General features: G+C 40.5%; 1 protein-coding gene across 7 annotated transcripts in view; it reads right to left on the reverse strand.

The window, feature by feature from the left end:
* MTMR3 (myotubularin related protein 3) overlaps positions 1-25,392 on the reverse strand; it is a 2,239,538-nt gene that overhangs the window by 94,683 nt on the left and 2,119,463 nt on the right. For all 7 annotated transcript variants that reach the window (XM_044068370.1, XM_044068372.1, XM_044068373.1 and 4 more), the window contains one exon: positions 22,828-22,916. In XM_044068370.1, the coding sequence (XP_043924305.1) occupies positions 22,828-22,916 (89 nt within the window). The remainder of the gene's footprint in view (positions 1-22,827; positions 22,917-25,392) is intronic.

Genomic DNA, 25,392 nt, shown 5'->3' on the forward strand with positions numbered 1-25,392 from the left:
GTCATTGTGCTCTAGCGTTATCAAAAAACAGTTGCTTCACAGCAATCTTTCTAAACTGATGCATATTATTGAGGTAATCCCTTATATTCTGTTTAGAATTCTGCAGTTGCTCCTCCTCTTGTTCAGTGGGAATCCCCCTATTCTGCAATACTTTAACATTAGTTACTTCTTAACCATATCTCCCTTTCCTTTATTTCCTCTCTAGCTTTAAACTCCACTTTAATTTTATCTCACTCCCTAGCTATATTTTCAGAAGAAATGGCCATCATCTCTAATAGCTCCTGAATAATTCCCAAAACCCATTCCTTAAATTTCTCTTTTTTCAACAGATTGGTGGGAAAGCACCAGCATCTCATTTTTGCTTCATGATCTCGTGTTTTTACTTCAGTTATTCTTGGTGCATGATCTTAAATAGTTATTAGGTGCATTTCAAGACCTTCAATTAAATGCACCTGTTCCTGTGAATATAAATTTTATCTAGCCTAGTCTAGTTTTTCTATCTTGGAGAATAAAATGTAAATTCACACTGAATTCACATCTTCCATGCCAAATATTTTTAGAAATTTCTTCAAAAATCTACCCTCTTTTGTTATATTTTCCCATTTGGATCCCCCAAACATATCTTCACTGTTGCAAACCAAATTCCAGTCCCCACCCATAAGTAATATTCCTTGATGAACTGACTTCTCCCAAAATTTTGTTAAGTTCCATTACAGCAGTTTTAGGTGGAATAAAAATACATGCCAGTGTAATCCTCCTCCCTTGCCAGCAGCCCCTTAGTACTACATATCTACCATTATTACTTTTTTTTCCTCTTCTATCACTATTGGTGCTCTTCTTGCAATTTGTACTCTTCTTTTCCTTTGTCCCACATATTCCACTGAATAACCATCCTGAGAAACTTTCTTTAATAAATTCACATATTCAGTTCTTTCCAGGTGTCTCTCCTGTAACATAGCTATTTGCACTCTACATTTTTAATATAGTTCACTACTCTTGTTTTTGTATTTATCTGTGAGACCATTCAGATTTAAAGAAATTATAGAAAGCATCATTTTCTTATATAGTTATCGTTCTCACCCTTTATATATAACTGTTTTTTTTTTTGTTAAATGTCTAGTTCCAACTTTTATGTTACATGCATATATTGTTTGGCAGCTTGAAACACTAAAGGAGGAGATGTGTCCATATTCATTAAGGATATCCACACCTCTAGGCTAGTTGCTCAACATAATGCATCCGAAATTATTCAAGTCCAACTAACACTGGGCAAGACTGCAAACCAGGTTGTAGCTTGTTACAGATCCCCGCCATGCCCCAGGATGCCCACTCCACATTTCTTGATATACTGGGTAATATTAAGGTACAGCCCAATATCCTAATAATGGGCGATTTCAACTACCCCACCATCAGCTCGGAAAACTACTCATGTACCAACTCATTTGCTCAACGCTTTCTGGAATTCATAAATTCCAACGCCCTGGATCAGCTTGTCAATATGCCCACCAGGGGCAGCAATATTCTGGACCTGGTCATTACCAATATGGGCAACCGATGTTCCATGCCAGAGGTCAACTCCTCGCTGGTCAGATCTGAACACAAGCTAATCACCCTAGACATCAATATCCCTCCCCCATCCCCCATTAAGGAAACCACTGTAAAAAACTTCTCCAAAGCTTCATGCTTCTTAAGACAGAAGTGGCAAGCTTCACGACACCCATACAGACGGAAGACAGAGGTACGACTGCTGAATCATATACAAATGCACTGATAGTGCCATCCCCAAGAAAACCAATATGCTATCCTCCAAAAAAAGGAAGCCAATCTGGAAGTCTCCTGCAATAAACTAACTCTACAACAGAAGGAAGAAGCTGTTGCAAAAAATAGTAAAATCCCCTGATTGCAGGAGCTTCCTGGTCAGCCTGAGTAAGAAGCTGAGATCCCTCATAAAATCTTCCAAAGCTAGTTAGGAAAACAAAATTGCAACTGATTCTAAAGACAGCCACAAAGCATTCTGCAGTTATGTCAAGAATCTCAATGGCGACACTCAGATCTGCTCTGAGCTATAGCACAATGGCACTAGATATACAGAACCAACTGATATTGCTAACATCTTGGCAGATAGGTTCAGTGCAAACTTTACCCCTCCACCCCCCAAAGGGCCCATCACTATATCGGAAGAATGCAAAGCCCCTGTAATCACGGCTGCACAAGTAAAGACCGCACTCTCCAAAGCCAGGAAGACAGCACCCATGGGACCTGACAACATCTCAGGCTGCATTCTGCACAAACTACAGAACGAACTGGCACCCCACCTAAGTACCATGTTCAATCATAGCCTCACTTCAAGCTTTTTGCCTATGCCAAAAAGTGTATTGTCATCCCCTTTGGTAAAAACTCTGTACCCATGAACTACCACCTAGCTGGTAGTCTACTTAATGCCGAAAATGTGATGAGACCTTGGGACACAGGTGGACAGTAGTCTCTCCTTTGATAATCACATCGCCACAGTGGTCAGGAAATCCTTCTACGTGGCTCATCTTATCACAAAAGGATTCTCATCCAGAAAAAAAGAGGTCATTGTTCCCCTCTACTCATCACTCATTAGACCCATTATAGAGTACAACGCCCCTTTTGGTATGTACCTCACAAGACATCTACAACAACTGGAAAGACCACAGAAATACCTCACAAAGAGGATTACTGGCCTCAAACATATGCCCTATGCAGACCGTCTCAAAAAACTACAGCTTTACTCCATCGCATATCGCCTACTCAGGGGCGATCTCTGCCTAACATACAAAGCTATGTCAAACCCAGAGCTGTTGGACATGCTCCACTTAAAGAAATCCCAATCCCTCCGAGCTACATGCTCTAGGGACCTTAACCTTGTCACCACAATAAACAGAACATGTTGGAGGGATAGATTCCTGTCCCAGAGACTTCCCATACTCTGGAACAGACTGCCTATCTATGTCAAACAGAGCTCCTCATTAGCACTCTTCAAGAAAAAGCTTGATGATTGGATGGGAAATGGGGAATTCACCCCGGGGATCACTTCTGTGGCTCTGCTTGACAGGGGCACAGGAAAATAATTTTCTTGGGTGGCGAAAGCCAGGGTACATTTTTTGGCTAGGCTTGTATGGGCCCTAGGCCCGTACCTACCTATGAACCTATGAATGGCGCACAGCAACGGTTATCCCACTCCACAAAGGGAACGCCACCATGGGCCCTGGGAACTACCAACCGATTAGCCTGACGAGCATGGTCTGCAAGGCTATGGAACATATCATCTTGGAGCTTATAAACAAGGACATAGGTAACCTCCAAACTCTGGTCCCCACTCAGTTTGGGTTTGTAAAAGGTAGGTCATGTCTCCTAAACCTGACTTCTTTGCAGCAGTCAACAGAGCCGTGGATGAGAGTAAGGTGGTGCACGCAGCCTATCTTGACCTCGCCAAGGCTTTCGACACCATCCTCCACTCTGTAATTATAGATTAACTCATTAGACTGGGCATAAGTCCCTATGTCACAAGATGGGTGGCCAACTAGCTCGCTGACAGAACTCACACACTGAAAGTAGCCGACTCCAAATCCAACTTCAGACCAGTGACAAGTGGAGTACCATAGGGCTCAGTCCTGGGTCCACGCTAATACAGCAGGTCTTTGGCTAATGCAGTTTGCAGACGACTGCAAACTGGGTGCCATAACAGAATCGCCTAATGATGTGGACATTCTACAAAGGGGCCTCATTGAGACTGATGCTTGGTGTCAAAGTCATGGCCTCAAGCTCAATGCCAAGAAGTGCAATGTCATCCCCTTTGGGAAAAAACACTGTACCCATGAACTACCACATAGGTGGTAGCCTACTAAACACCGAAAGTAGGACAAGATACCTTGGGACACAGGTGGACAGTAGTCTCTCCTTTGATAATCACATTGTCACAATAGTCAGGAAATCCTTCTACATGGCACACCTCATCACAAAGGGGCACACCTCCAAAAAAAAAAAAAAAAGAGGTCATTGTTCCTCTCTCATTCTTCATCAGACCCATTATAGAGTACAACGCCTCATTTGGCATGTACCTCGCAAGACATCTACAACAACTAGAAAGGCCACAGAAATACCTCACTAAGTGGATTACCGGCCTCAAACAGATGCCATACGCAAACTGTCACAAAAAACTCCAGCTCTACTCTGTCGCTTATCGCCTACTCAGAGGCGACCTCTGCCTAACATACAAAGCCATGTCAAACCCAGACCTGTTGGACATGCTACACTTAAAGAAACCCTAATCCCTCTGAGCCACATGCTCCAGGGACCTAAACCTTGCCACCATAATAAACAGAACATGCTGGAGGGATAGACTCCTGTCCCAGAGACTTCCCATGCTCTGGAACAGACTACCCATTCATATCAAGCAAAGCTCCTCATTAGCCCTCTTTAAGACAAATCTTGACAACTGGATGGGAAATAGGACATTCACCCAGGGGATCACTTCTGTGGCTCTGCTAGACAGGGGAGGAGGAAAATAACTTTCTTGGGTGGCAAAAGCCAGGGAACTTTTTTGGCTAGGCTTATATAGGCCCCAGGGCCGATAGCCTAGTACCTACCTATGAACCAATGGTCTTTTAAACAGCTGTTTCTTGTCATATCAAATTGGGCCTATGTCACATCTTACAAAACTTTTTGTTTTATTGAAAGCCCTCAAACAAATGACAAACACCCTCACCAATACCCCCCCCCAAAACCTATTAACACACAAAACTATGTACATCTTCAAAATTTGAAATTTTACCTTCCTAATAAGAATAAGTTCTAAACTGATAGCCACGCAGACAGACTAGAGTTAAAAAAGAAAGGTTAATCATCCTAAGAAGCATGGTACAGCCTGTGCTTTTAGTAAGTGCTGTCTAGTTTTGTCTTATCTTTATAGCTCTCCCAGCTGAGAAAACACAAAAATGCTTTCAGTAAACAATTTCTCCAAACCATTTCTTTTTATCAGATTGTCTTCTAGGGACATGGAAACCAGACACAAAACTGTTAAGGATACACTGTTTACCAGAAAAAAAGCCTTATAATATTCAATATTCTTCACTTACTTGCTTTCTAATAAGACATGTTGCTGGACAGAGCCAAAGGACTTACCCAGTCATTCCCCTATGCAAGCATGAGAAAAAGCACACTGACTTTTATTTTGTCATGCTCTCTTAACCAGACCTTTCCTGTTTCCTCACCTTCTTTTTTTTAATTATACATTGCAGTGCCTACATATCTTAAACTAAACAAGAAAAAAGAAGAGAGAAACAGAAAAAAACAAACCCGTTTATATCAGTATCCCCATTACATTTAAATATAATTGATAAGACTTTACTTGTTTGCAAAGAAAGTCATGCACCATTAAAACAGTGCCATTAAGAAAAAAATGTTTTACTTACAGTTAACTTTCTCCCCCTTCTTAACCTCTGCCAAGTATTTTTTGAAGATTAATGACATGAAGTAGGGAATACAGTGGATATAAAAAGTGTACACACCCCTATTAAAATGCCAGGTTTTTGTGATATGAAAAAATGCGACCACAATAAATCATTTCAAAATTTTCCCACCTTTAATGTGACCTATAACCTGTACAATTCAATTGAAAAACAAATCAGTTAGGGGAAAAAAATAAAAAAAAGTACAAGCTGGTTGCATTAGTGTGCACACCCTTAAACTAATACTTTGTTGAAGCACATTTAATTACAGCATTCAGTCTTCTTCAGTAGGAGTCTATCAGCATAGCACATCTTGACTTGGCAATATTTGCCCACTCTTCCTTGCAAAAGCGCTCCAAATCTGTCAGATTGCAAGGTCATCTGTTGTGCACAGCCTTCTTCAGGTCACCCCACAGATTTTCTATTGGATTTAGGTCTGGGCTCTGGCTGGGCCATTCCAAAACTTTAATTTTCTTTCGGTGAAGCCATTCTTTTGTTGATTTGGATGTATGCTTGGAGTCATTGTGTTGAAAGGTGAAATTTCTCTTCATCTTCAGTTTTCTAGCAGATGCCTGAAAGTTTTGGGACAAAAGTGACTGGTATTTGGAACTGTTCATAATTCCCTCCATCTTGACTAAAGCCCCAGTTCCAGCTGATGAAAAGCAAAGTACAGTTGTGTACACTTACCATAAATGTAGATGTTCAAGTGTATTCACTGTTGCAGTCATTACATTTGGGTTATCTGCGTGCAGGTAGCCCTCAATCGGCCTGATTAACAAAGTATTGGGTCCTGCATCGGATACTGTCCCTTCTTCCATGACGTCAGGTCGTCAGGGGTATAAAACATGCAGCCGCCATTACATCAGTTTTTCTTGCCCCACATGTCAGGTGCCCCCTAATGGGAAGCAATTAAATATAAAAGTACAATGATATACCTCCAACAAAAAGGCTTTTAAGCATAGTAAATAAAAGTAGAGGTATAGCCAAAAGAAGTTAGGAGGCTGGAAGGAGGGTAACCAGGACTGCAACAGTGAATACACACGTGAACATCTACATTTACGGTAAGTGTACACAACTGTACTATGTTCTTCGTGTTTCACTGTTGCAGTCATTACATTTGGGTAGATTCCCAAAGCTATGGTTGGGAGGAGGAATTTAGACAGCATTAGGGCCAGCTATAAGGCCCTGGAAGACTGCAGTGGCAAAGCCAGCTCTGGATTCAGAGAAAACTGGCAAATGATAATGCTTCGTGAAAGTATGTACAGAACTCCAGGTAGCAGCTTCTAGGATGTCCCTGGTAGGGATGCCTCTGAGAAAGGCTGTAGAGGTAGATGCAGCCCTGGAGGAGTGAAATCTGATCCCTTGGGGGATAGGTTTTCCATGGTGTTTATAGCAGAAATGAATGCAATGCCTTATCCATTTAGAAATGGTTTGCTTTGAAATAGCCTTCTCTGCCCCTGCAGCAAATGCCACCGCAGTTCAGATTTCCTTTGAGGTTTAGTCCTGTTCAAGTAGAATCTAAGTTGTCTGTGCACATCTAAGGAATGCAGCATCCGTTCCCCTTTATTCTGTGGATTGGGAAAGATGGTTGGCAAATGAATGGACTGATTAAGAGCCACACTGGATACCACCTTGGGCATGAAGGATGGATTGGTTATGAAGGACACCCGGTCCGCATGAAAGATGATGAAAGGCTTCACTGCCATGAGGGCCTGTAATTCAGATACCCTTCTAGCTGAAGTGATTGCTAAAAGGAAAACTATTTTCCAAGAAAGAAATTTTAACTCTGCAGTAGCAGCTGGCTCGAAAGGAGGTAGAGTGAATTTCTCCAAGACAAAGTTAAGGCCCCAGGCTGGGGTTGGAGCTCTCCTGGGTGGTCTCAAATTTTTGGCCCCTCTGAGGAACTGCTTGAGCAGTGGATGAGAGAAGAGGGGATGTTCTGTGTTATAATGAGCTGAAATGGCTGAGGCGTGGATTTTAATGGAGGAAAAAGGCAGGCCCTTGTGAAGCATCTCAGTTAAGTATTGTAAAATCTGAGGTAAATTGGGCGCTGCTGTGCTCATGATTCCAGGCACAGAATCTTTTCCATTTTTCAGCATAAGATCTTCTAGTACTAGGCCTCCTTGCCTCTAAAATGATATAAATCACAGGTTTACTGAGGGATGGTAAAGGAGAGATTATGTAATTAGCCAGGCTGCAAGGTTCAGTGTTAAAAGCTGAGGGTGCAGAATCTGGTTCTCTTGCTGAGACAACAGGGAAGGAGTCTGAGGCAAGTGCCATGGGGAAAACCATGATACACTGAGCAGGAGCGGGTACACCAGTGTTGGCACGGCCAGTCTGGAGCAATCAAAATTATCCTTGGTTTGTCCTGTTTGATTTTTAGTAGTACTTTGGAGAGCAAAGGCTGAGGGGGGGAAGGCATAGACTGATAGGTTTTTCGAGCTGAAGGACAGAGCAACCACTTTCCAGACTTGTCTGTGGGGAGTCCTTGTGCAAAATTGTACAATTGGTAGTTCTGGGGAGAGGCAAACAGGTCTATATCTGGGCTCCCCTATTTGCTTGTCAACATGTTGAAAATTCTTGGTTTCAGTTTCCACTCGTGTGGGTCCATGAGGTTTCTGCTTAGTCTGTCTGCCAGTGTATTTAATTTTCCAGGCAGGAATTGAACTTGTAGGTGCACTTGGTAGCTCAAGGCTGTGTTCCACAATGCCATGGCTAGTCTGCAGAGGGGGTAAGAATGTGTAACCCCCTGCTTGTTTATGTACCACATAACAGTGGTGTTGTCCGTCTTTACCATTAGTTGTCCTGGAAGAATGTGGTCCTTGAAGGCTGTCAGAGCATTCTGTACAGCTAACATTTCTTTTTGATTGATATGCAGGTGCATTTGACTTGGGTTCCATTTGCCCTGAATGCACTTCCCTGCCAGGTGAGCCCCCCATGCATAGTCTAATGCGTCTTTTGTTAGGGTTTGGGCGGCAGGTGATGGTGTGAAAGGTAGTCCCTTGTTTTGGAGACAGGCCTCTGCCCACCAAAGGAACTCTAGGAGTAGGCAAGGTATGACAGGAATCATTGTTTATAGATCCTGAGAATGTTGACACCATAGGCTTTTTAGATACCACTATAGTTCCCTCATATGCAGTCTTGCATATGTAATTAGAAGAATGCAGGAGGCCATGAACCCCAAGGCTTGCAGTATTTGTCTTGCAGATAGCAGGGTTTTTGTGGCCACTTGTTTGAAGTAGGTTGTCAAATGAATTTGTTTCTCTGGCGTGAGGTAAGCCATCTGGGAAGCTGTATTCAAGCTTGCTCTCAGGAATATAATTTGTTGACAGGGTACCATGTGTGATTTCTTTTCGTTTATGGTGTACCCCAGACAAGTTAGAACCCTTTGTACAAAGGCCAGATGATTCAAAAGTATGTCCTGGCTTTCTGCCTGAATTAGACAATCATCCAGGTGTGGGTATATTTGAATACTTCTTTGCCTGCAAAATGCAATAACTGGAGCTAAGCACTTTGTGAATACCCTGGATGAAGTAAATAAACCAAAGAGCAGTGCAGAGAACTGATGGTGTGTGTAGCCTGCTTTGAAGCGTAGGTATCTTCTGCAAGATTCCCTGATTGGAATATGCAGGTATGCTTCTTTTAAATTTAGTGTTGCCAACCAGGCATCTTTGCCTAGCATAGGAAGTAATTGGTGAAGTGTCAGCATCTTGAATTTTGGAATCTCCAAAAAGGTGTTTAGAGTAGACAAGTCCAGGACAGGATGCCATGAATTGTCTTTTCTGGGTACCAGGAAAAGTCTTGAGTAGAAACCTTGTCCCTTTTCCTCTTCTGGTACCAGCTGAATAGCCCCCATGCTTAAGAGAGAAAGTACTTGTTTTTGGGCCTCTGCCCACTGATATGGGGGTAGGTCCGGCCACCCGATTGGTGTTGGCAACGTGTGGAAGTGAAATCTGTATCCCTGGGACACTATATTTAAAACCCATTTGTCCTGGGTAATGAGTTCCCAATTCTTTGCATAAAGAGCAATCTTTCCCCCCAAAGAGGCAGTCAGTTGATAAGTGCTTGGAAATTTTAAAAGGAAGTCATTGAGACAGTTTACCATAGGGGGGAGTCGTATTATTCACAGATTTGGAAGTGGAGGCCCCCCACTGCTTAGTTCTGTGTGTCCCCTGGGACTGAAACCTGGGTTTTTTGCTGTGTCTGGGTTTGGCTTGAGAAGACCTGGAAGGGGCTGGAAAGGACCAATTCTTAGAGGGCCAGTGCCTACTAAATCTAGGAGGCTGAACTTGTAAAAAATCTTTAACAGTTTGCATAGATTTAGCTTTACCTTCCATCTTTTTAAGAACTTCCTCAGCCTTGTTGCCAAACAAGCGGTCCTGATTTAAAGGAGCATCCAACAATTTAGCTTTAACATGATCAGGCAAAGATTGCTCCTTAAGCCAAGCATGCCTTCTGAGCACAGACCCAGTAACAGCAGCCCTGCAAGAGGCCTCTAATGAATCAAAACCTCATTGCAAAGTATGTTTTCCAACTTGTTCAGCAGAATGCATTAAATCCTGTAATTCTTTATTTTCCACACAGTCAGGAATCAACATCATTTTCTGTTTAAACAATCCAATAACATGTTGCTGATACTTTAACATATGAAACTGGCAGTTTAAAGCCCTAATGGCCAAGGTTGCAGAAGTGTAAACCTTCTTACCCCATCTATCCAGCGTCCTGAAGTCTCTATCAGAAAGGGTAGGATTTTTAGCAGTAGAAGCCTTAATGCCCTTGGGCCCCCTGTGAAATAGCCTCTGGATCTGCAATAGGATTTTTAAAAAGGAACTTGTGGGACTCACAGACCCTGTAGTATCTGTCAGGTTTTCTGTGAGCAGGAGGCAGGGGAATCAGGGGCCAAACTAGATTCCGAAAACACATCAACAATGTCTAGTACATGAGGAATAGCTAAACGCGTATGCTGAGGTAGGAGAAGGAAATCCCTAAGCCTCTTTTTTTGAATTAAAAAAATCCTGGCTTTCCCAGTGGAAATGCTCCCTTAGGTTTCCCAAAAGAAAAATCCTCAGGCGGGGAAGCAGAGGGAATGGAGTCCTCTAAATCAGAATCTTCATAAGTAGATAAGGGCAAATCCAGATCATCAGAAGAATCAGAAAAAACAGAATCCTGATCAGAAGATTCATAATCAACTTCAGTCCTTGGCCTCTTAGAAGGGGGCGGGTGTTGGCTACCCCTGATTAGAGTTATTAGATCTTCAGCCATTCTTATCATGTATTTTTTTAGGCATAGAGGCCTGAGCATGTGGCCTGGGCGTCGTTTTTTAGGCATGGATCGAGATTTAGGCCTCAGTAAAGAAGGAGGCGTCGGTTTAATATGCAAGTCAGTAGGCCTGAATACACCCTCAAAAGCCGGTGCCTGCACAGCGGCTCCGGACTCATCCAAGGTAGAGGCATCCGCGGGTTCCATAGTTGAAGCATCTCGTGGCATACCAGACTCCGAATGGGTCTCAGTAGAGGCCAGCGAATCAGAAGTAGCGGGCATCAGGGGCTGCGAAAGCGCCTCACTGAGTACCGGCGAACTGGCAATTGGCTTAGGAGAAGCGTCGTCAGCAGTTTTGGATCTCGGCGGCCTGTCTCTGTCTTTATCTTGGTATTTTTTCAGAATACCGGTAGTCGGATGGCTAACCAACGACATTTCTGGATAATTAAACCGAGAACCGAAATATTTAGAGGTGAAAATACAACGACGACGGACAGTGTGCGCTGATTAAATAAAGCAGAAAACCGACAGCAAGGTACGTCGTGGTCAGGGCCTAGGTAAGGAATACAGTACGAATGAAAATCTTTATGAGGTATTTGCTTTCCACAAGTATTGCAATTATTAACTTTTACTGACATCGGTAAGGAGTAAGACAAAGTTTCCCCAACGGGGTACTTAGCTTTAGTTGAAGACTTCGGTTCTGGAACTCGAAAACGAAAATTTCAGGAGTCGGCCGACCGGCACTTGTGAACTGCTTCTGCTTTGGGCACCGCACAGCAAGAAAGACTGATGTAATGGCGTTGGCTGCATGTTTTATACCCCTGACGTCATGGAAGAAGGGACAGCAACCGACGCAGGACCCAAGACTTTGTTAATCAGGCCGACTGAGGGCTACCTGCAAGCAGATAACCCAAATGTAATGACTGCAACAGTGAAACACGAAGAACATCCCCAAAGCATGATACTGCCACCACAATGCTTCACCGTGGGGATGGTGTTCTTTTGGTGATGCAAAGTGTTTTTGCACCAAACATACCTTTTGGAATTGTGGCCACAAAGTTCAACCTTGGTCTCATCAGACCATAACACATTTTCCCACATACTTTAGAGAGACTTGATGTATTGTTTTGCAAATTTTAGCTGGGCCTGGATTTTTTTTGTGTAAGAAAAGGCTTCCGTCTTGCAACCCTACCCCATAGTCCAGACATATGGAGAATACGAGAGATTGTTGTCACATGTAGCACACAACCGGTACTTGCCAGAAATTCCTGCAGCTCCTTCATTGTTGATGTAGATCCCTTGGCAGCCTCCCTGACCAGTTTTCATCTCGTCTTTTCATCAATTTTGGAGGGATGTCCAGTTCTTTGCAATGTCACTGTTGTCCCATATTTTGCTCCAATTTTTGATGACGGTCTTCACTGTGTTTCATGGTATATCCAATGCTGTGGAAATGTTTTTGTACCCTTCTCCTGACTGACACCTTTCAACAATGAGATCCCTATGATGCTTTGTAAGCTCTCTGTGAACCATGACTTTTGCTGTAGCAGGCAACTGAGTAAATGTCAGGAAAATCCTATTAGGACAGCTGAACTTTATTTGGGGTTAAACAGAGTCTCGTTGATTGCAGGTGCGTACCCAAGAAGACTGAATGCTGTAATTAAATCAAAAGGTGCTTCAACAAAGTATTAGTTTAAGGGTGTGCACACTTATGCAACCAGCTTATTGTACTTTTTTTAATTTTTTTTTATACTTTTCCCCCTAACAGATTTGTTGGTTTTTCAATTGAATCATAGAGGTTATACGTCACATTAAAGGTGGGAAAAGTTTTTAAATGATTTATTGTGGTCTCATTTTTTTTATATCACAAAAACCTGACATTTTAATAGGGGTGTGTATACTTTTTACATCCACTATATGTTTGAGTTCCCTACGTATTTAACAACATTCACAAAAATCCAATATTTCCAGATCCTCTTGTTCTGACATATTTCAAAAGTATAATTATTGCTTTGTAATCCCATATTTGCCATTTTCCAGGTTACTGATTTTATTCCCCGAACATTAATAACATGAAGCATATCATATGCTTTAAAGTCACCTACAAGTTTAACGAAGTCCAAAGAAGTTCCATATTTTCAGATTTTCTTGTTCTGTCATGTTTCACAAATATAATTATTGCTTTATTGCCCCACATTTGTCAACTTCCAAGTTACTAGCTTTATTCCTGTTCATCACCATCTCCCTAATCCTGCCTCTGTTTCATTCCCAACATATTCTCGGTTCTTCTAGTCTACTCTTATGTTGTATACCTTCTCTCAGGAATTATCCGTTGAAACAATGGAAAAAATTTTCACCAGCTCAGTCTCTCTGTAGTTCTCATCACCAGAAGAACATGAAACAGAACTACCTTCTGTTTCACAGCTTACCCTTTGTTAGACAAACTTTTATATTTCCTCCTTAGCATGTGCTTCATCAAAAAATGTTGTACCTCCAGGGAAAAATATTTTGAAGATGGCTGGGTAGACCAGTTTGAATCTCACTCCTGCTTCTCAACATTCCTTAAATAATTGAATATACTTAGTCCTCTTCTACCTGGTGTACAATGAGTAGTCATTCTCCACAAACACTCTGCTGTCTCCTACTTTTCGTACTTTGTCCTTCTGCCACAGTTTTATCAGAATTAACTCCTTCTGCTGATAAGACTGCATCTTTACTATTAAAGGTCTATGTTGTCTTCTAGTAACCAGATTTGGAGCATATACTTTCAGTTAACAATTCCTGTTGTGGAATTCTAATCCAGCTGCTTATTTGTGCTTTCATAAAATTAATAAAGTCTGTTCCTTCCAGCCTCTCTGACACAGAAGAAAATCTCAGGTTTTCCCTACATGTTCTGTCCTCCAATTCTATTAGTTTTTGAAACATCTCTTCTTGTCCACTCCTATTCAGCCAGCCTTTTATTCATTTCAACCTCTGAGTTTTGTAGTTCTGTCACCTTACCCGAATAACTTTAAAGCTTCTTCCATTTTTTTTCAGTTTTTATTGTATGTGTTGCTGTACTTCATCAGTGTTTCATTTATTTTAACCAGTGCAACTGCCTTTTACTTTCCTCTAGGTTACTAGAAGTCATGTCTGGAACTTGCACTGCTTTTGTTGAACAGCTGCAGTATTTTCTCCCAGTCTTTGTTTTTCTTCACCTTTTGTAGCAGATTTTCTTCAAAGTCCTTTACGTTTCTTTTTTCCTGGCATCCAGGCAGTGGACTTACTAACTAGTTACTGAAATTTACCCAGAAATCTAGGTCCACTGGCTTTCTCTGCTAAGCTTTTCTTTTCAAACTGGGAGACTCAGAATTAAGGTGCTACTCAGTGTGTAGCCATCTTCGAAGCCTGTGACAAGGTCTTGTACAGGAATTTGAAGTCCACAGTGACCTCAAAAATGATACCACAGTACAAGGATAAGATGATCAACTTCAACAATTGGCTAAGCTTCTGGTGTTATTCAAAGGGGATCCAGTATCTGTCTGCCTGGGATGACATGCTTGACAAGCTACAATGCTTCGCCAGAGACATCCTGCCCCCCCTCCCTTCCTCCCTCTTCCCCATTTCCCTCCCCCCCCTTCTTTTCCTTTATCTTCTCTCCTTTTTCCCTCCCTTCCTTTCTTCCTTCCTTCCCTTCCCCCTCCCCCCTTTTCACCTTTCCTTCCTTCTTTCCTTCTTATCCATCATTGTTCCTTTCTATGCTTTTTTTCCCTTCCCTGTTTTGACTGGGATTTCACATTTGTATTTCCTCAGTTTTGTTGACTTTGGGTATAATAATAGTTAACACTTTACACACGCTTGATATAAGTTTCATGGAATATTAGTTATTCACAGGATATGTGTCACTGTTTTTACTATGTAAATTTATGAAATTGACAAATGAGATCTATAAGATTGAGGTTTTTAGGATCGATAATGCTCTAATATGAAAAGTATCCAAACGATAAATTGTTTCGTCTTATATTTATATTTACATGGGAAACATGGTATCAAATTTGAAGATGGCTTGTAGCATTTTATTTTAACATGACTTTTATAAATGGTGTATATAACTTTAATTTTAACTCAAAGTGGATTTAATTGATTTTACCCACCAAATTATCTGTTAATTGGGATGTGCTTTATAGTATATAATGAGAGCATTTGTCTTAGTTAAATGTAACCTGATGAAGCGCACTTGCTAGGTGCGTGAAAGCGCTTGTTCTGTTCCAAATAAAATTATTTCTTATACATCATGGTGGTTCCGGTGATTTGTTGGAATAGGATGTCAGGGGTAGAGGGGTCTGCCATCTTAACCTGGGTGAGGCACTTAAGATGCAGAGTTTCTAAATATGAACTGGGAGATGAAAGTCAAGTTCTTAAGGTCTTACAAACCAAAGACTGACAGGTCATACAATTTTTATAATCATGCTCTGCACCTAGGCAGAAAAGGCACTGGGAGTTGAGATTCTTGTAGGGAATCTGCCTACCACAATCACATTTCCCTACTAGCTGATATGTAATAGAGCTACAAACAGCAATACAACTGAGACAAAGAAAAGAAGGTTCCCCAATGGGGTATTTATCTGAACCAGTGAAGGCCAATGGTATCAGCAACCATATGTAGAACAGAACAGATGGGGAGGCCTGCATCTGGATTGGAGGCAAGACAGTCTGAGGATTTACACTCATACAACTACTTATGTTTCCTTATATGCACAGGTTTAGGTCGTATGTCAGATGTATTGCTCTATGGAAGGATTTGGCTTTGGTACCCCAGCTGGGTGTCAAGGTTATTTGGTGAGATAACTTAATAGTTTGGAATACTGCAGCAATGATCTAAGGAAGGGCATACGATTCTTCTAAAGAGTTTGTAAAGTAACTGCTTGCTGGTTCTGATGAGAAGACTGGGCAGTTTTTGGAGAAGAGTGACTATAGTTAAGACAGATGGTAGAATGGGATGGGATGACTTGCTAAACAATGATCCAGAATGATGGGCAGTAAGACACCCACTTCTTTAATAAGCAATGCACTGGTGTAAATATCGGACTCTACCACCAATGAAGCTTGTCTGAATCACTAGTGAAATGGAGAAGAGACAGGAGGGGTAGGTGTACAGCACTTACAAGTATATGCAGAGTTACAAGAGCTCTGAGCTTAAAACTGTTGTTTGACTGCATTGATTTTTGGATTTTCTACATTTAAGGTTTGGATATTTCCATAACTTTTTGATTTTGTACTCTTAAATTAGTTTGTTGTATTTTAAACTTTGCTATACTGCAAAGTTTTTTTTTTCTTGAAGTCTTAAAAGTTGTTGTCTAGGATCAGTTAAACATTCCTTTTGCATTCATTGAGTAGATCTAGCTAATCAGTGGGAGGAGCTGAATAACAGTTTTCTTATTTAAGGTATTCACCTACATTCCTCTTCAGCGACAAGAGCTCTGAGTTTAAAAATTGCTGTTTGACACTATTGATTTCTGGATTTTTTTTTTAATTTTATTCCACCCACCTCTTGTTAGGTTTTTAAACTGGGTTGCCATTTAGCTGCCTGCCCCTATTGTAAATTAAGAGTTTGCAAGCCCTCCCAGTTAGGGTTGCCACCTATCCATTTTTTTTCTGGACTATACGGAAATCAAACTGATTCTCCAGTAGTCCGGAAAACACTGTACAAACTCCGGTATTCTGTTTCAAAAAAAAAGGAAACAAACTATCATAGTTTGTAATCTGCTGATTTACTATGCTTTTTTACAGAAAAGCATAGCAAATCAGCTGAAAGCAGGCATCAGGAACAGAAAAAGAAGGCGTTTCCGCTCGTTGATATTGACATCACAAGATAGGCGGAACTTGGGGGCAGGAAAGGTGGCAACCCTACTCCCAGTGTTAGGCTCACAGAACATTACTAGGGTATTGGCCCTGAGGCCCTTACAAGCCTAGCCAAGAATTTTGCCTGTGTTCCAACAAGTCAGCACCTGATGCCACTGTCCAGCAGGGGACAGAGGTGAAATCCCAGGTATATTTTCTGTTCCTCATCCAGTTATCCAGGTTGTGCTTAAAAAGGATTAATGAGGTATTCTGCTTGACGTGGAGAGTGCTTTCTACTGGACATTAACAGTTCAAATTGATAAAGCACTCCCATTTGACTCTTAAAGCTCAATTTCGGCTTGGTTTTATATAATCTAATTACAATTAGTGCACACTGAAATATTCAGTGTGTTAATCTGAATGGTGTACTGTTCTTTTCTGCATTTTCCTTGTTTAACTTAAAAGTCAACTGTTCTGCATTTTTAGCTTGGTCTAGGACCTCAATCTTGTAGTACCCCTCACTGTAGTGGGAAAATTGTTGAGTTGCTGCAGGATCTGAGCCTCATTTCTTTCACTTTTTACTGTCTGTATTTTACTTGGTCTGGGGGCATTAGCCTTCTTCTATAACCCATAACAATGACAGAGTTGTGAATTGCTGCAGGATCTGAGCCTCATTTATTCCATTTCTACTGCATTTCTTCTGTTTGCATTTTACTTAGCATGGGAACCTTAGGCTTGTAGTATCACGCACAGCACAATGGTGATAGAATTGTGAATTACTGCAGTATCTGAATCTTATATATACACTGATACTGCGATTTTTACTATTTATGTATTGGATTCTTCTCTAACTCATCTCCCATAACCTCTGCTGAGCTGTGCAGCAGTGGTTTGTAGTGTCCTGTATAAAAGCAAGCATCTAGACTTATAATTGTCCATATAAAACTTTGGCTATTTTCTCAAGTATCTAGCTGACTATAGAGCAGCTGGTTTGCCTACTGAGAAGCATTACACAGAGTGTGTTGTTTTAGATCAATCCTAAACCTCAACTTCCAGTCCAACAACTCAAAACCCCGACTACATCACCTCTCACAGATCACAAAAGAGGATCTACAGTCACGGATGCGCACTTTTCTACAGTCTCTTCAGCCAGCCTGGTAGAGACAGGCATCTTGATACAATGTAGCAACTGTGTTATATTTACTGACAACCACCTTATTCTTTAGCAGACTGGCACAGTAAGGAAGAGAGATTACACTATATATTTGGAGGCAAAACTTTTGCATACAGACTGCGATATCTCCAGTTTGTCAGTACCACAAACACTACAGCTACTATGGGTCAGACACAAACTCACATATGCTGAGGATCTTAAAACAATCTACACAAGCCTCAAAGGACTCCCCCATACTTTGCCTTCAGCAACTTCCAAAACACACTACAAAAACAACATTCCCCAAGATGCATACAGCCACATTTCACAATGTCTCAGCCTTTAAGCTCCTTAAGGCAAATTGTCACATAATCCAATATATTCATGAATGGGGAGACTACTGTGAGACACACTGATGCCCCCTCACCAGGCTGAGCAAGTACACAGTCAGGGTCAACTGCCTATCAGGGACATGTTTCTGCCAGATCACACAATATACACTCAGGACATTAAACCTCAGGTACCAGCAATACTCTGTCAGTCCACACTGACGTTAATGACCTGAGAGGTACTTCCCTGGACTATATGAAGAGAGACATGACAGAGCTTTAAGACAGTCTCTCTCAGGCAGGTACAAATCTAGCACTGAGCAGCATTTTACTTTCTCCAAGGATGATACCATGATATAAACAGAAGATGACTGACTAACAATTGGTTTAGCTGCTGGTGTCATTATAAGGAGGTCCGATATTTGTCAGTTTGGGAGGACCTGATTGATGGACCATGCTGCTTTGCCAAGGATGGTCTGCAACTGTCTCCACTAGGCTTTCAGACATTGGGGAAGACATTATCCACTCCTATAGTGTTTTTTTTTTTTAGACAATATCTACACAATATAAACTAAATAGATTACTGCTAAATGCTAGGAATCTCATCAAGAAGCTTCACTCCCTGGAAGCACTCCTCACCCTGGAAAGTGCTGACATCTATGCAGTTACAGAGACATGGTTTAAAGGTATGGGGAAAGCATCCTGACAGTACAAGGCTATAATTCCTTCCACACATTTAGGCCAGCTACTGCACAAGAGGGGCAAGAGTTGGAGGTGTATCAATCTACATAAAAAGTAAGCACACCTCAAGCTTGGTCAAACAATATGACATGCTTGAGCTACCCCTTGTTCAACTAAACTTAGGTAAAGTCTAATACCATATCCTTGTTAGCTATAGGTCTCTGTCTATGACTCAGGATAACTATACGACATACTTGAATATAATGGAGCCACTCCCATTAGCCCAACACCATATTCATGGGTGATTTCAACTATATTACCATAGGTTGGGATACATACACAAGCCCAAACATGCATGCTCAAAGATTCCTGGATTTTGTCAATGCAAACACCCTTGAACAGCTGGTCTGCACACCTACCAGGGGTGCAAACATACTGGATCTGGTACTCAAAAATGAAGGAACATTGCACATCCCTTCGTGTAATGTCCTCACTAGTAAGATTGGATCACAAAGCGAAAACCCTTGAAATAAATATAAAGGATGAACTCCCAGCAAACCAAAGAACCTTTAAGAACTTTTCCAAGGATAACAACCTCCTATTAAGTAAATGCATAGCTAAATTCTAAGCTCCACTCCCAAATTCAGAGAATATCGTGGCCTCTGCAGAAGTGTTTATGGAAACCCTGTACAACATTGTAAATAACTGCATAGAAACAGCAGTTCCAAGCAAAATTAACTTAAGACAAATACCAAAAAACTAGCCCTCTTGGTGGACCCCTACTATAAATAGGCTGTATAACAAAGGACTATGCCCAAAACACACACCCAAAAGAAAAAAAAACTCCATCAGTCTCAACAAGCAACTCAGGACTAATCAAGTCCTCCAGGCCAAGGGATAACCATAAGGAATTTTTAAGTTATGTACTTAACCTTAAAGGGAACAGCCAGCAGTGTGCTGAATTAATATTAAATGGACCTTCCTATACCAAACCAAGCACATTTCCTGGCAGATAACTTTAGCTCCAATTTCACCATCATCATCCCCAGGAAATATCCTCTCTACCATTTCTCCCTCAATTATCACTAAATAACAAGTCTGCACTGCACTCTCCAGCGCTAAAACACTGCATCAATGGACTCTGATAATATCTCAGAAAGTCTCCTAAATAGCTTGAAACATGACCTGTCAGGCCCACTAGAATCTCTATTCAACTACAGCCTCCAGACAGGCTTTGTTGTTAGAGAATGGAGGACTGCAACTGCCACCCGTCTGCACAAAGGCAGACCATCAACAAAACCATGGAACTACAGACTACAGGTTTAACCACTCTAATATGCAAGGCCATGAAAAGAAAAACAAAGACATAGGAAATCTTCAAACACTGGACCCATCCCAGTTCAGTATTGTCAAGCTCAGGTCATGCCTACTAAACTTGGCAGACTTCTTCAAAAAGGTCACTAGACCCATGGACAAGTGCAAAATGGTACATACCCACTACCTTGACCCAGCAAACGCATTTGCCACAATACCGCACTTTGGTATTGTAGACAAACTCACAAATTTAGGCATAAATCCCTACCTCACCAGATGAATAGCCAAATGGCTCACAGAAAGGGCATATGAAGTGAAGGTGAGGGAATCCACCTCTGTCAATAGGCCTGTTACTTAGTGGTGTCCCACAGGGTTTGGTACCGGGACCTCTCCTGTTTGGAATATACTTCTCTGAAGTCAAGGTAAATGAGAGGACCTTTGGTTGACCAAATTTGCTGATAACTGCAAGCTGGATGCAATCAGTGAATCCTCCAAAGATACAGTTATCTTCCAAGACACAGACAAATAACGTGCCAGAACCATTGCCTAAAACTCCATGCAAAAAATGCATAATTAGATCATATGGGAATACAACCACCCTTGCAAATTACAACACTGATAACATTCCCCTAAGAGAATACCCAGTGGTAAGGGACTTAAACTCAGGTTGTCTGTAACCTGAACTTTGACCATTACATGTTCATGGAAGTGAGAAAATCCTTCTGTGTGGTGTAACTTATAAGTAAGGGCATGATGTCCAGATCTAAGGAGATCATAGTTCTACCATGCTCAGCCCTTATTAGACCACTAATAGAGTACGATGCACCCTTCAGCATGTACCTGAAAAGGCATTTGCACCAAATGGAGCAGCCAGAGAGGTTCCTCATTAAAAGAATACAAGGTGTAAATAATATGTCCTATATGGACCACCGCAAAGCCTTGTCTGCTACATACTACTGAGGGGAGATTTATGCCTACTCTACAAGGCATTCTCCAACCCAGCCATGACAAATATGCTACACGTTTACAAATCAAACAGCACTAGAACTAACTAATAAACAAAGTGGGAGCATGTCCTGTGCCTTTATGCATTAAGCCGACAAAGTGCAATAGGCCAGGAATGTATTACTTGAATTTTGAAAGCACAAATCCGTAACAAGGAGTTCAGTAATATAAAAAAGGAAATGGCAAAATGGAAACCCAACTATCACACAAATTCTTCTTTATTCCTTACAAATGACGTATCCAATAACTTGGTACCTTGACAATTAAGCCTTCTGGGGTTACACAACTTCGCTTCCTATTGGTAACTAAAACAATTCAAATCATCAAGCAGAAGACCATTTAAATGCATGGCACAACAGCTTAATCGGGAAAAGAAAGGCACTACAAAACAAACCATCCTTCGCTTAACTAAACAAACATATTACAACAAACATAAGCATTAAAAGAGAAAAATAAAACAGGCTTCCTTCTGCAGTAACAAATACAACTTGGTACAATGTAAGACCCCACACGAATAATGGAAAATTGTAGCCCAACAATTTAAAGGGTTAAATTTAAAAGGTGGTGTCTGTTCAATTGGTTGCTATAGGGATCTGCTACAATTCTTAACCATGGACAGATTCTTCTAACCACAGAATATCAAATTAAAAACTTTAAATTGACAAATATTACCAGACTGAGTGATTTGTAATTCTTTTCAACATTATTACTGCTTAATAAAGGCTTTTCTTTAAATAAAAAAAAAAAGCAGTTAAGATTATCTAGAACATTTTTTCTGTAAGTAAGGTTTTTAAATACTGTGCCAGAAAAAAAAAAGATTAATAAAACAATTTCCATCAAACTTCAAAAGGTTATCTATTCCATTGCTTTTAAAGCTTGGAGCACAATCAAATGAAAATGTATACAGTTATGTTTCTCAGTATCTACCCTTGAAAACGCCACTAAGATATGTGAAACCATGTTGAATATAACAATCCTTTAAAGAAAGGCAACAAAAACAGAAGCAGTTGCAGGGTCTTCAGTGTCCGAAACCATGGTCTGTAGTAATAAAACGGATTAAAGCCTGAAGTGCTATGGACTATAATGAAAAAACAAGGGCCAGTAAAAGCAATTACTAACATCTCTGTAAAGTTTTTAAAAAGGATATACTTACCACTGTTAATGAATGTTGCTCATTGTGATATTTTCTGTTACATCTAAGAGCACAATCACTGTTGTTTTACTTCCAAGAACAAGTTCAATGTTATCTTTTATCAGTAATACATGTCAGTGGAACACAAAAGGTTATGGCTGCCATAACTTTTCATAACACTAGGTAAAGAGAAAAGCTATGTATATTCACATATTTTGTAACCTCTCTCTCTTCTTAATTCTTCTTTCAAGAGAACCAAAGCTGTTCTTACACTGGCAGATGATGCATCATCTGGTCATATGTTGACTGCAATAAACATACGTGGCCAATCTTTCTATGTTCACAGATTACGATCCAGGATAAAAAGATGCATGGTAGCAACACTTCACTGATGCAATAGTCTTATTTTACTATTTTTATCAATACAAAGATTGTACTAAGAATAGCCAATTTATGTTAGAGCTACACTACACAATCCAACATTTTTGGAATTATGTTTTTAAAAGTTATAACCTCTGTCAGTAGGTGGGTTTGTTGTCATTCAGTAGTAGGTCAAGAATTCTATACTCTCATCCTGTATCACAATGAATGGGGCTTCCAGACAGTGAAGCCGTGTTTTAGAACACAGACAAGCTCTGACAACCAACATTCAACTATTATTACCTGCAGTGATGTTTTCTGCTGGCCAACCAGAATTTGCTATCACAGCCACAGCAGTGAGCTGCCAGATGATCAGGTAACCATCTTGTCACCTAGAAAAATGGAAAACAATTTTACTACTACTAAAGCAATACAGGGGAAAATACTACTAAATCAAAACGGGAAAAACAGGTTCCCAATGAGGCAAGTGCTGCCAAGCAGTATGTTTGCTAATACAACATAATGAACTTTGCTTTTCTTTACTAATTCTTGCCTTTAATTATATACTTCTGTTTCAGCTTTGCACAGCCCCATGTCCCACCAAACATACTGGAATATGAACCCTTCTGCTTCCAAGACATCCTTTTCTGAAAATTCTAGTACTAATACATAACCATTTTAAAGTTGATGATAATGCCTTGTGATGGCAAAATAAGATAAATAAAATGTCAATGAGGTTCTCCAGTTCAGTTTTAAGCTGACATGACGTCTACGTAGAATCTGCCATGTCCTCCCTGTACCCACGTGGATTGTCTCAGGATTCTCTGGTTTTCTCCCACCTCCTAAAGGCATGCAAAAAGATGACTGTCAGAGCTGTTCACTGGTGTGCATGTTGTCTGTGGACAAATATGCACATGAATTATGCAACAGACTGATGGTCTGTCCAGAATAATCTTTAAAGCTGACAGACTTGCATGAAGGCTGCCACTGACTAACAGCTTAATTCTAGCTCCCAGTGTGAAAACAGAACCTTAGCAGAGACAAAGCCAGTGGATTTATACTTCTGTATATATTTCAGCAACTGACTAGTAAGTGCACTGCCAGGATGAAAGGACAAAAGAAATAGAGGACCTGATGGAAAATCTGCTTCAAAAGGTGAGGAAAAAACACTGACTGTGAAAAGTACTGCAGCTGTTCAGCAAAAAGCTATGCAAGCTCCAGATATGACTTCCAGTAACCTAGAGGAAAGTATAAGACAACTGCACACAGACTTGATTAAAATAAACAAAACACTGATGGAGTACATCAACTCAAACAACAAAAGGCTGGAAAAAAATGGAAGAAGCTTTAAACAGACATTGAGATGACTGCAAAAATCAGAGGTCGAAATGAAGAAATGGCTGGCTGAATAGGAGACTGCTCAAGAAGAGGTGTTTCAAAAAATAACAGAATTAGAGGACAGAACACACATGAAAACCTGAGATTTTCTGCTAAACCAGAGAAGCTCTAAGAAACAGAATGCATTAATTTTATGAAAGCACAAATAAGCAACTCGAGTGGTATTCCACAGCAGGAGCTGTTAATTGAAAGGGCACATCATTTGCATGCTCCAAACCTGGCTATGAGAAAGAAACCTAGACCTTTAATAGTAAAGATGCAATCCCACCAGCAGAAGGAGTTGATTCTGACAAAAATGTTGCAGAAGAAAAAAGTACTAAAAGTTGGAGACAGCAGAATGTTGGTGGAGAATTATTATTTGTACACCAGGCAGAATTGTAGTAAATTTATACCACTATTAAGGAACTGTCGGGAAGCAGGCGTGATATTCAAACTGCTGTACCCAGTTATCTTGAAAATATTCTTCCCTGGAGGGACATCATTTTTTGATGAAGTACATGCTAAGAAGGAAATATAAAGTTTGTCTAACAAAAAGTGAACTGTGAAACAAAAGAAGATTCTGCATCTTGTTCTTCTGGTAATAAAGACCATAGAGAGACTGTGCCAGTAAAACTTTTTCCAATGTTTCAACAGAAAGTGCTTGAGAGAAGGACACCAAAGCATATGCCCTACTTTATGTCATTAATGTTCAGAAAAATATTTTGTAGAGGGAAAGAGAAGGGAGGAAGTTAACTATAAGTAAACATGTTTTTGCTTAAAGGTACTATTTTTATACTGCACGATTGCCTTTGCATGCTGCAAAGTAAAGTTTTCTCAGTTATTTTTAAGTGTAATGGGGATACTAATGTAAACAAGTGTTTCTGTTTTATCTTTCTCTCTTCTCTCTTTTTCTCTGTTCAGTTTTAAGAGATGTAGGCACGTCAATTTAAAAAAGAAGTCTGGTTAAAAGAGCATGACAGAAGAAAAAAATGTGTTTTTTCTTATTCTTGCATAGGGGAATGACTGGATTAAGTACCTTAGCTTGATCTAGTAAGAGGTTTTAAGAGAAAGCAAGTAAATGAAAAAGAATACTGAATATTATAAGGCTTTTCCTAGCAAATAAATGTATGCTTAGTAGCAATTTTGTATCTGGTCCTCAAGTCTCCAGGAGACAATCTGATAAAGAGAAATGGCTAGCAGATAATGTTCTCTGAAAGCATTCAAGTGTTTACTCAGCTGACAAAACCATACAGCACTTAGTAGGAGCACTGGCTGCACCACATGTCTTAACAAGGATAACCTCTCTCTCTCTTTTTAATGTTAAAGTAAGTCTGAGACCATGGCTGTAAGTTTGGAACATTTGTTCCTATTAGGTGGGTAAAAACTTTAATACTTGAAGATGTACACAGCTTTGTGTGTTAAGTCAATAGTTTAGGTGGTATTGGGGTGTGTTTTTTGGAGGACTTTCAATAAAAGAAAATGTTTTGTAAG

This window comes from Protopterus annectens, chromosome 4.part0 (assembly GCF_019279795.1).
Source record: "Protopterus annectens isolate FY-2018-M chromosome 4.part0, PAN1.0, whole genome shotgun sequence".
NCBI lineage: Eukaryota > Metazoa > Chordata > Ceratodontiformes > Protopteridae > Protopterus > Protopterus annectens.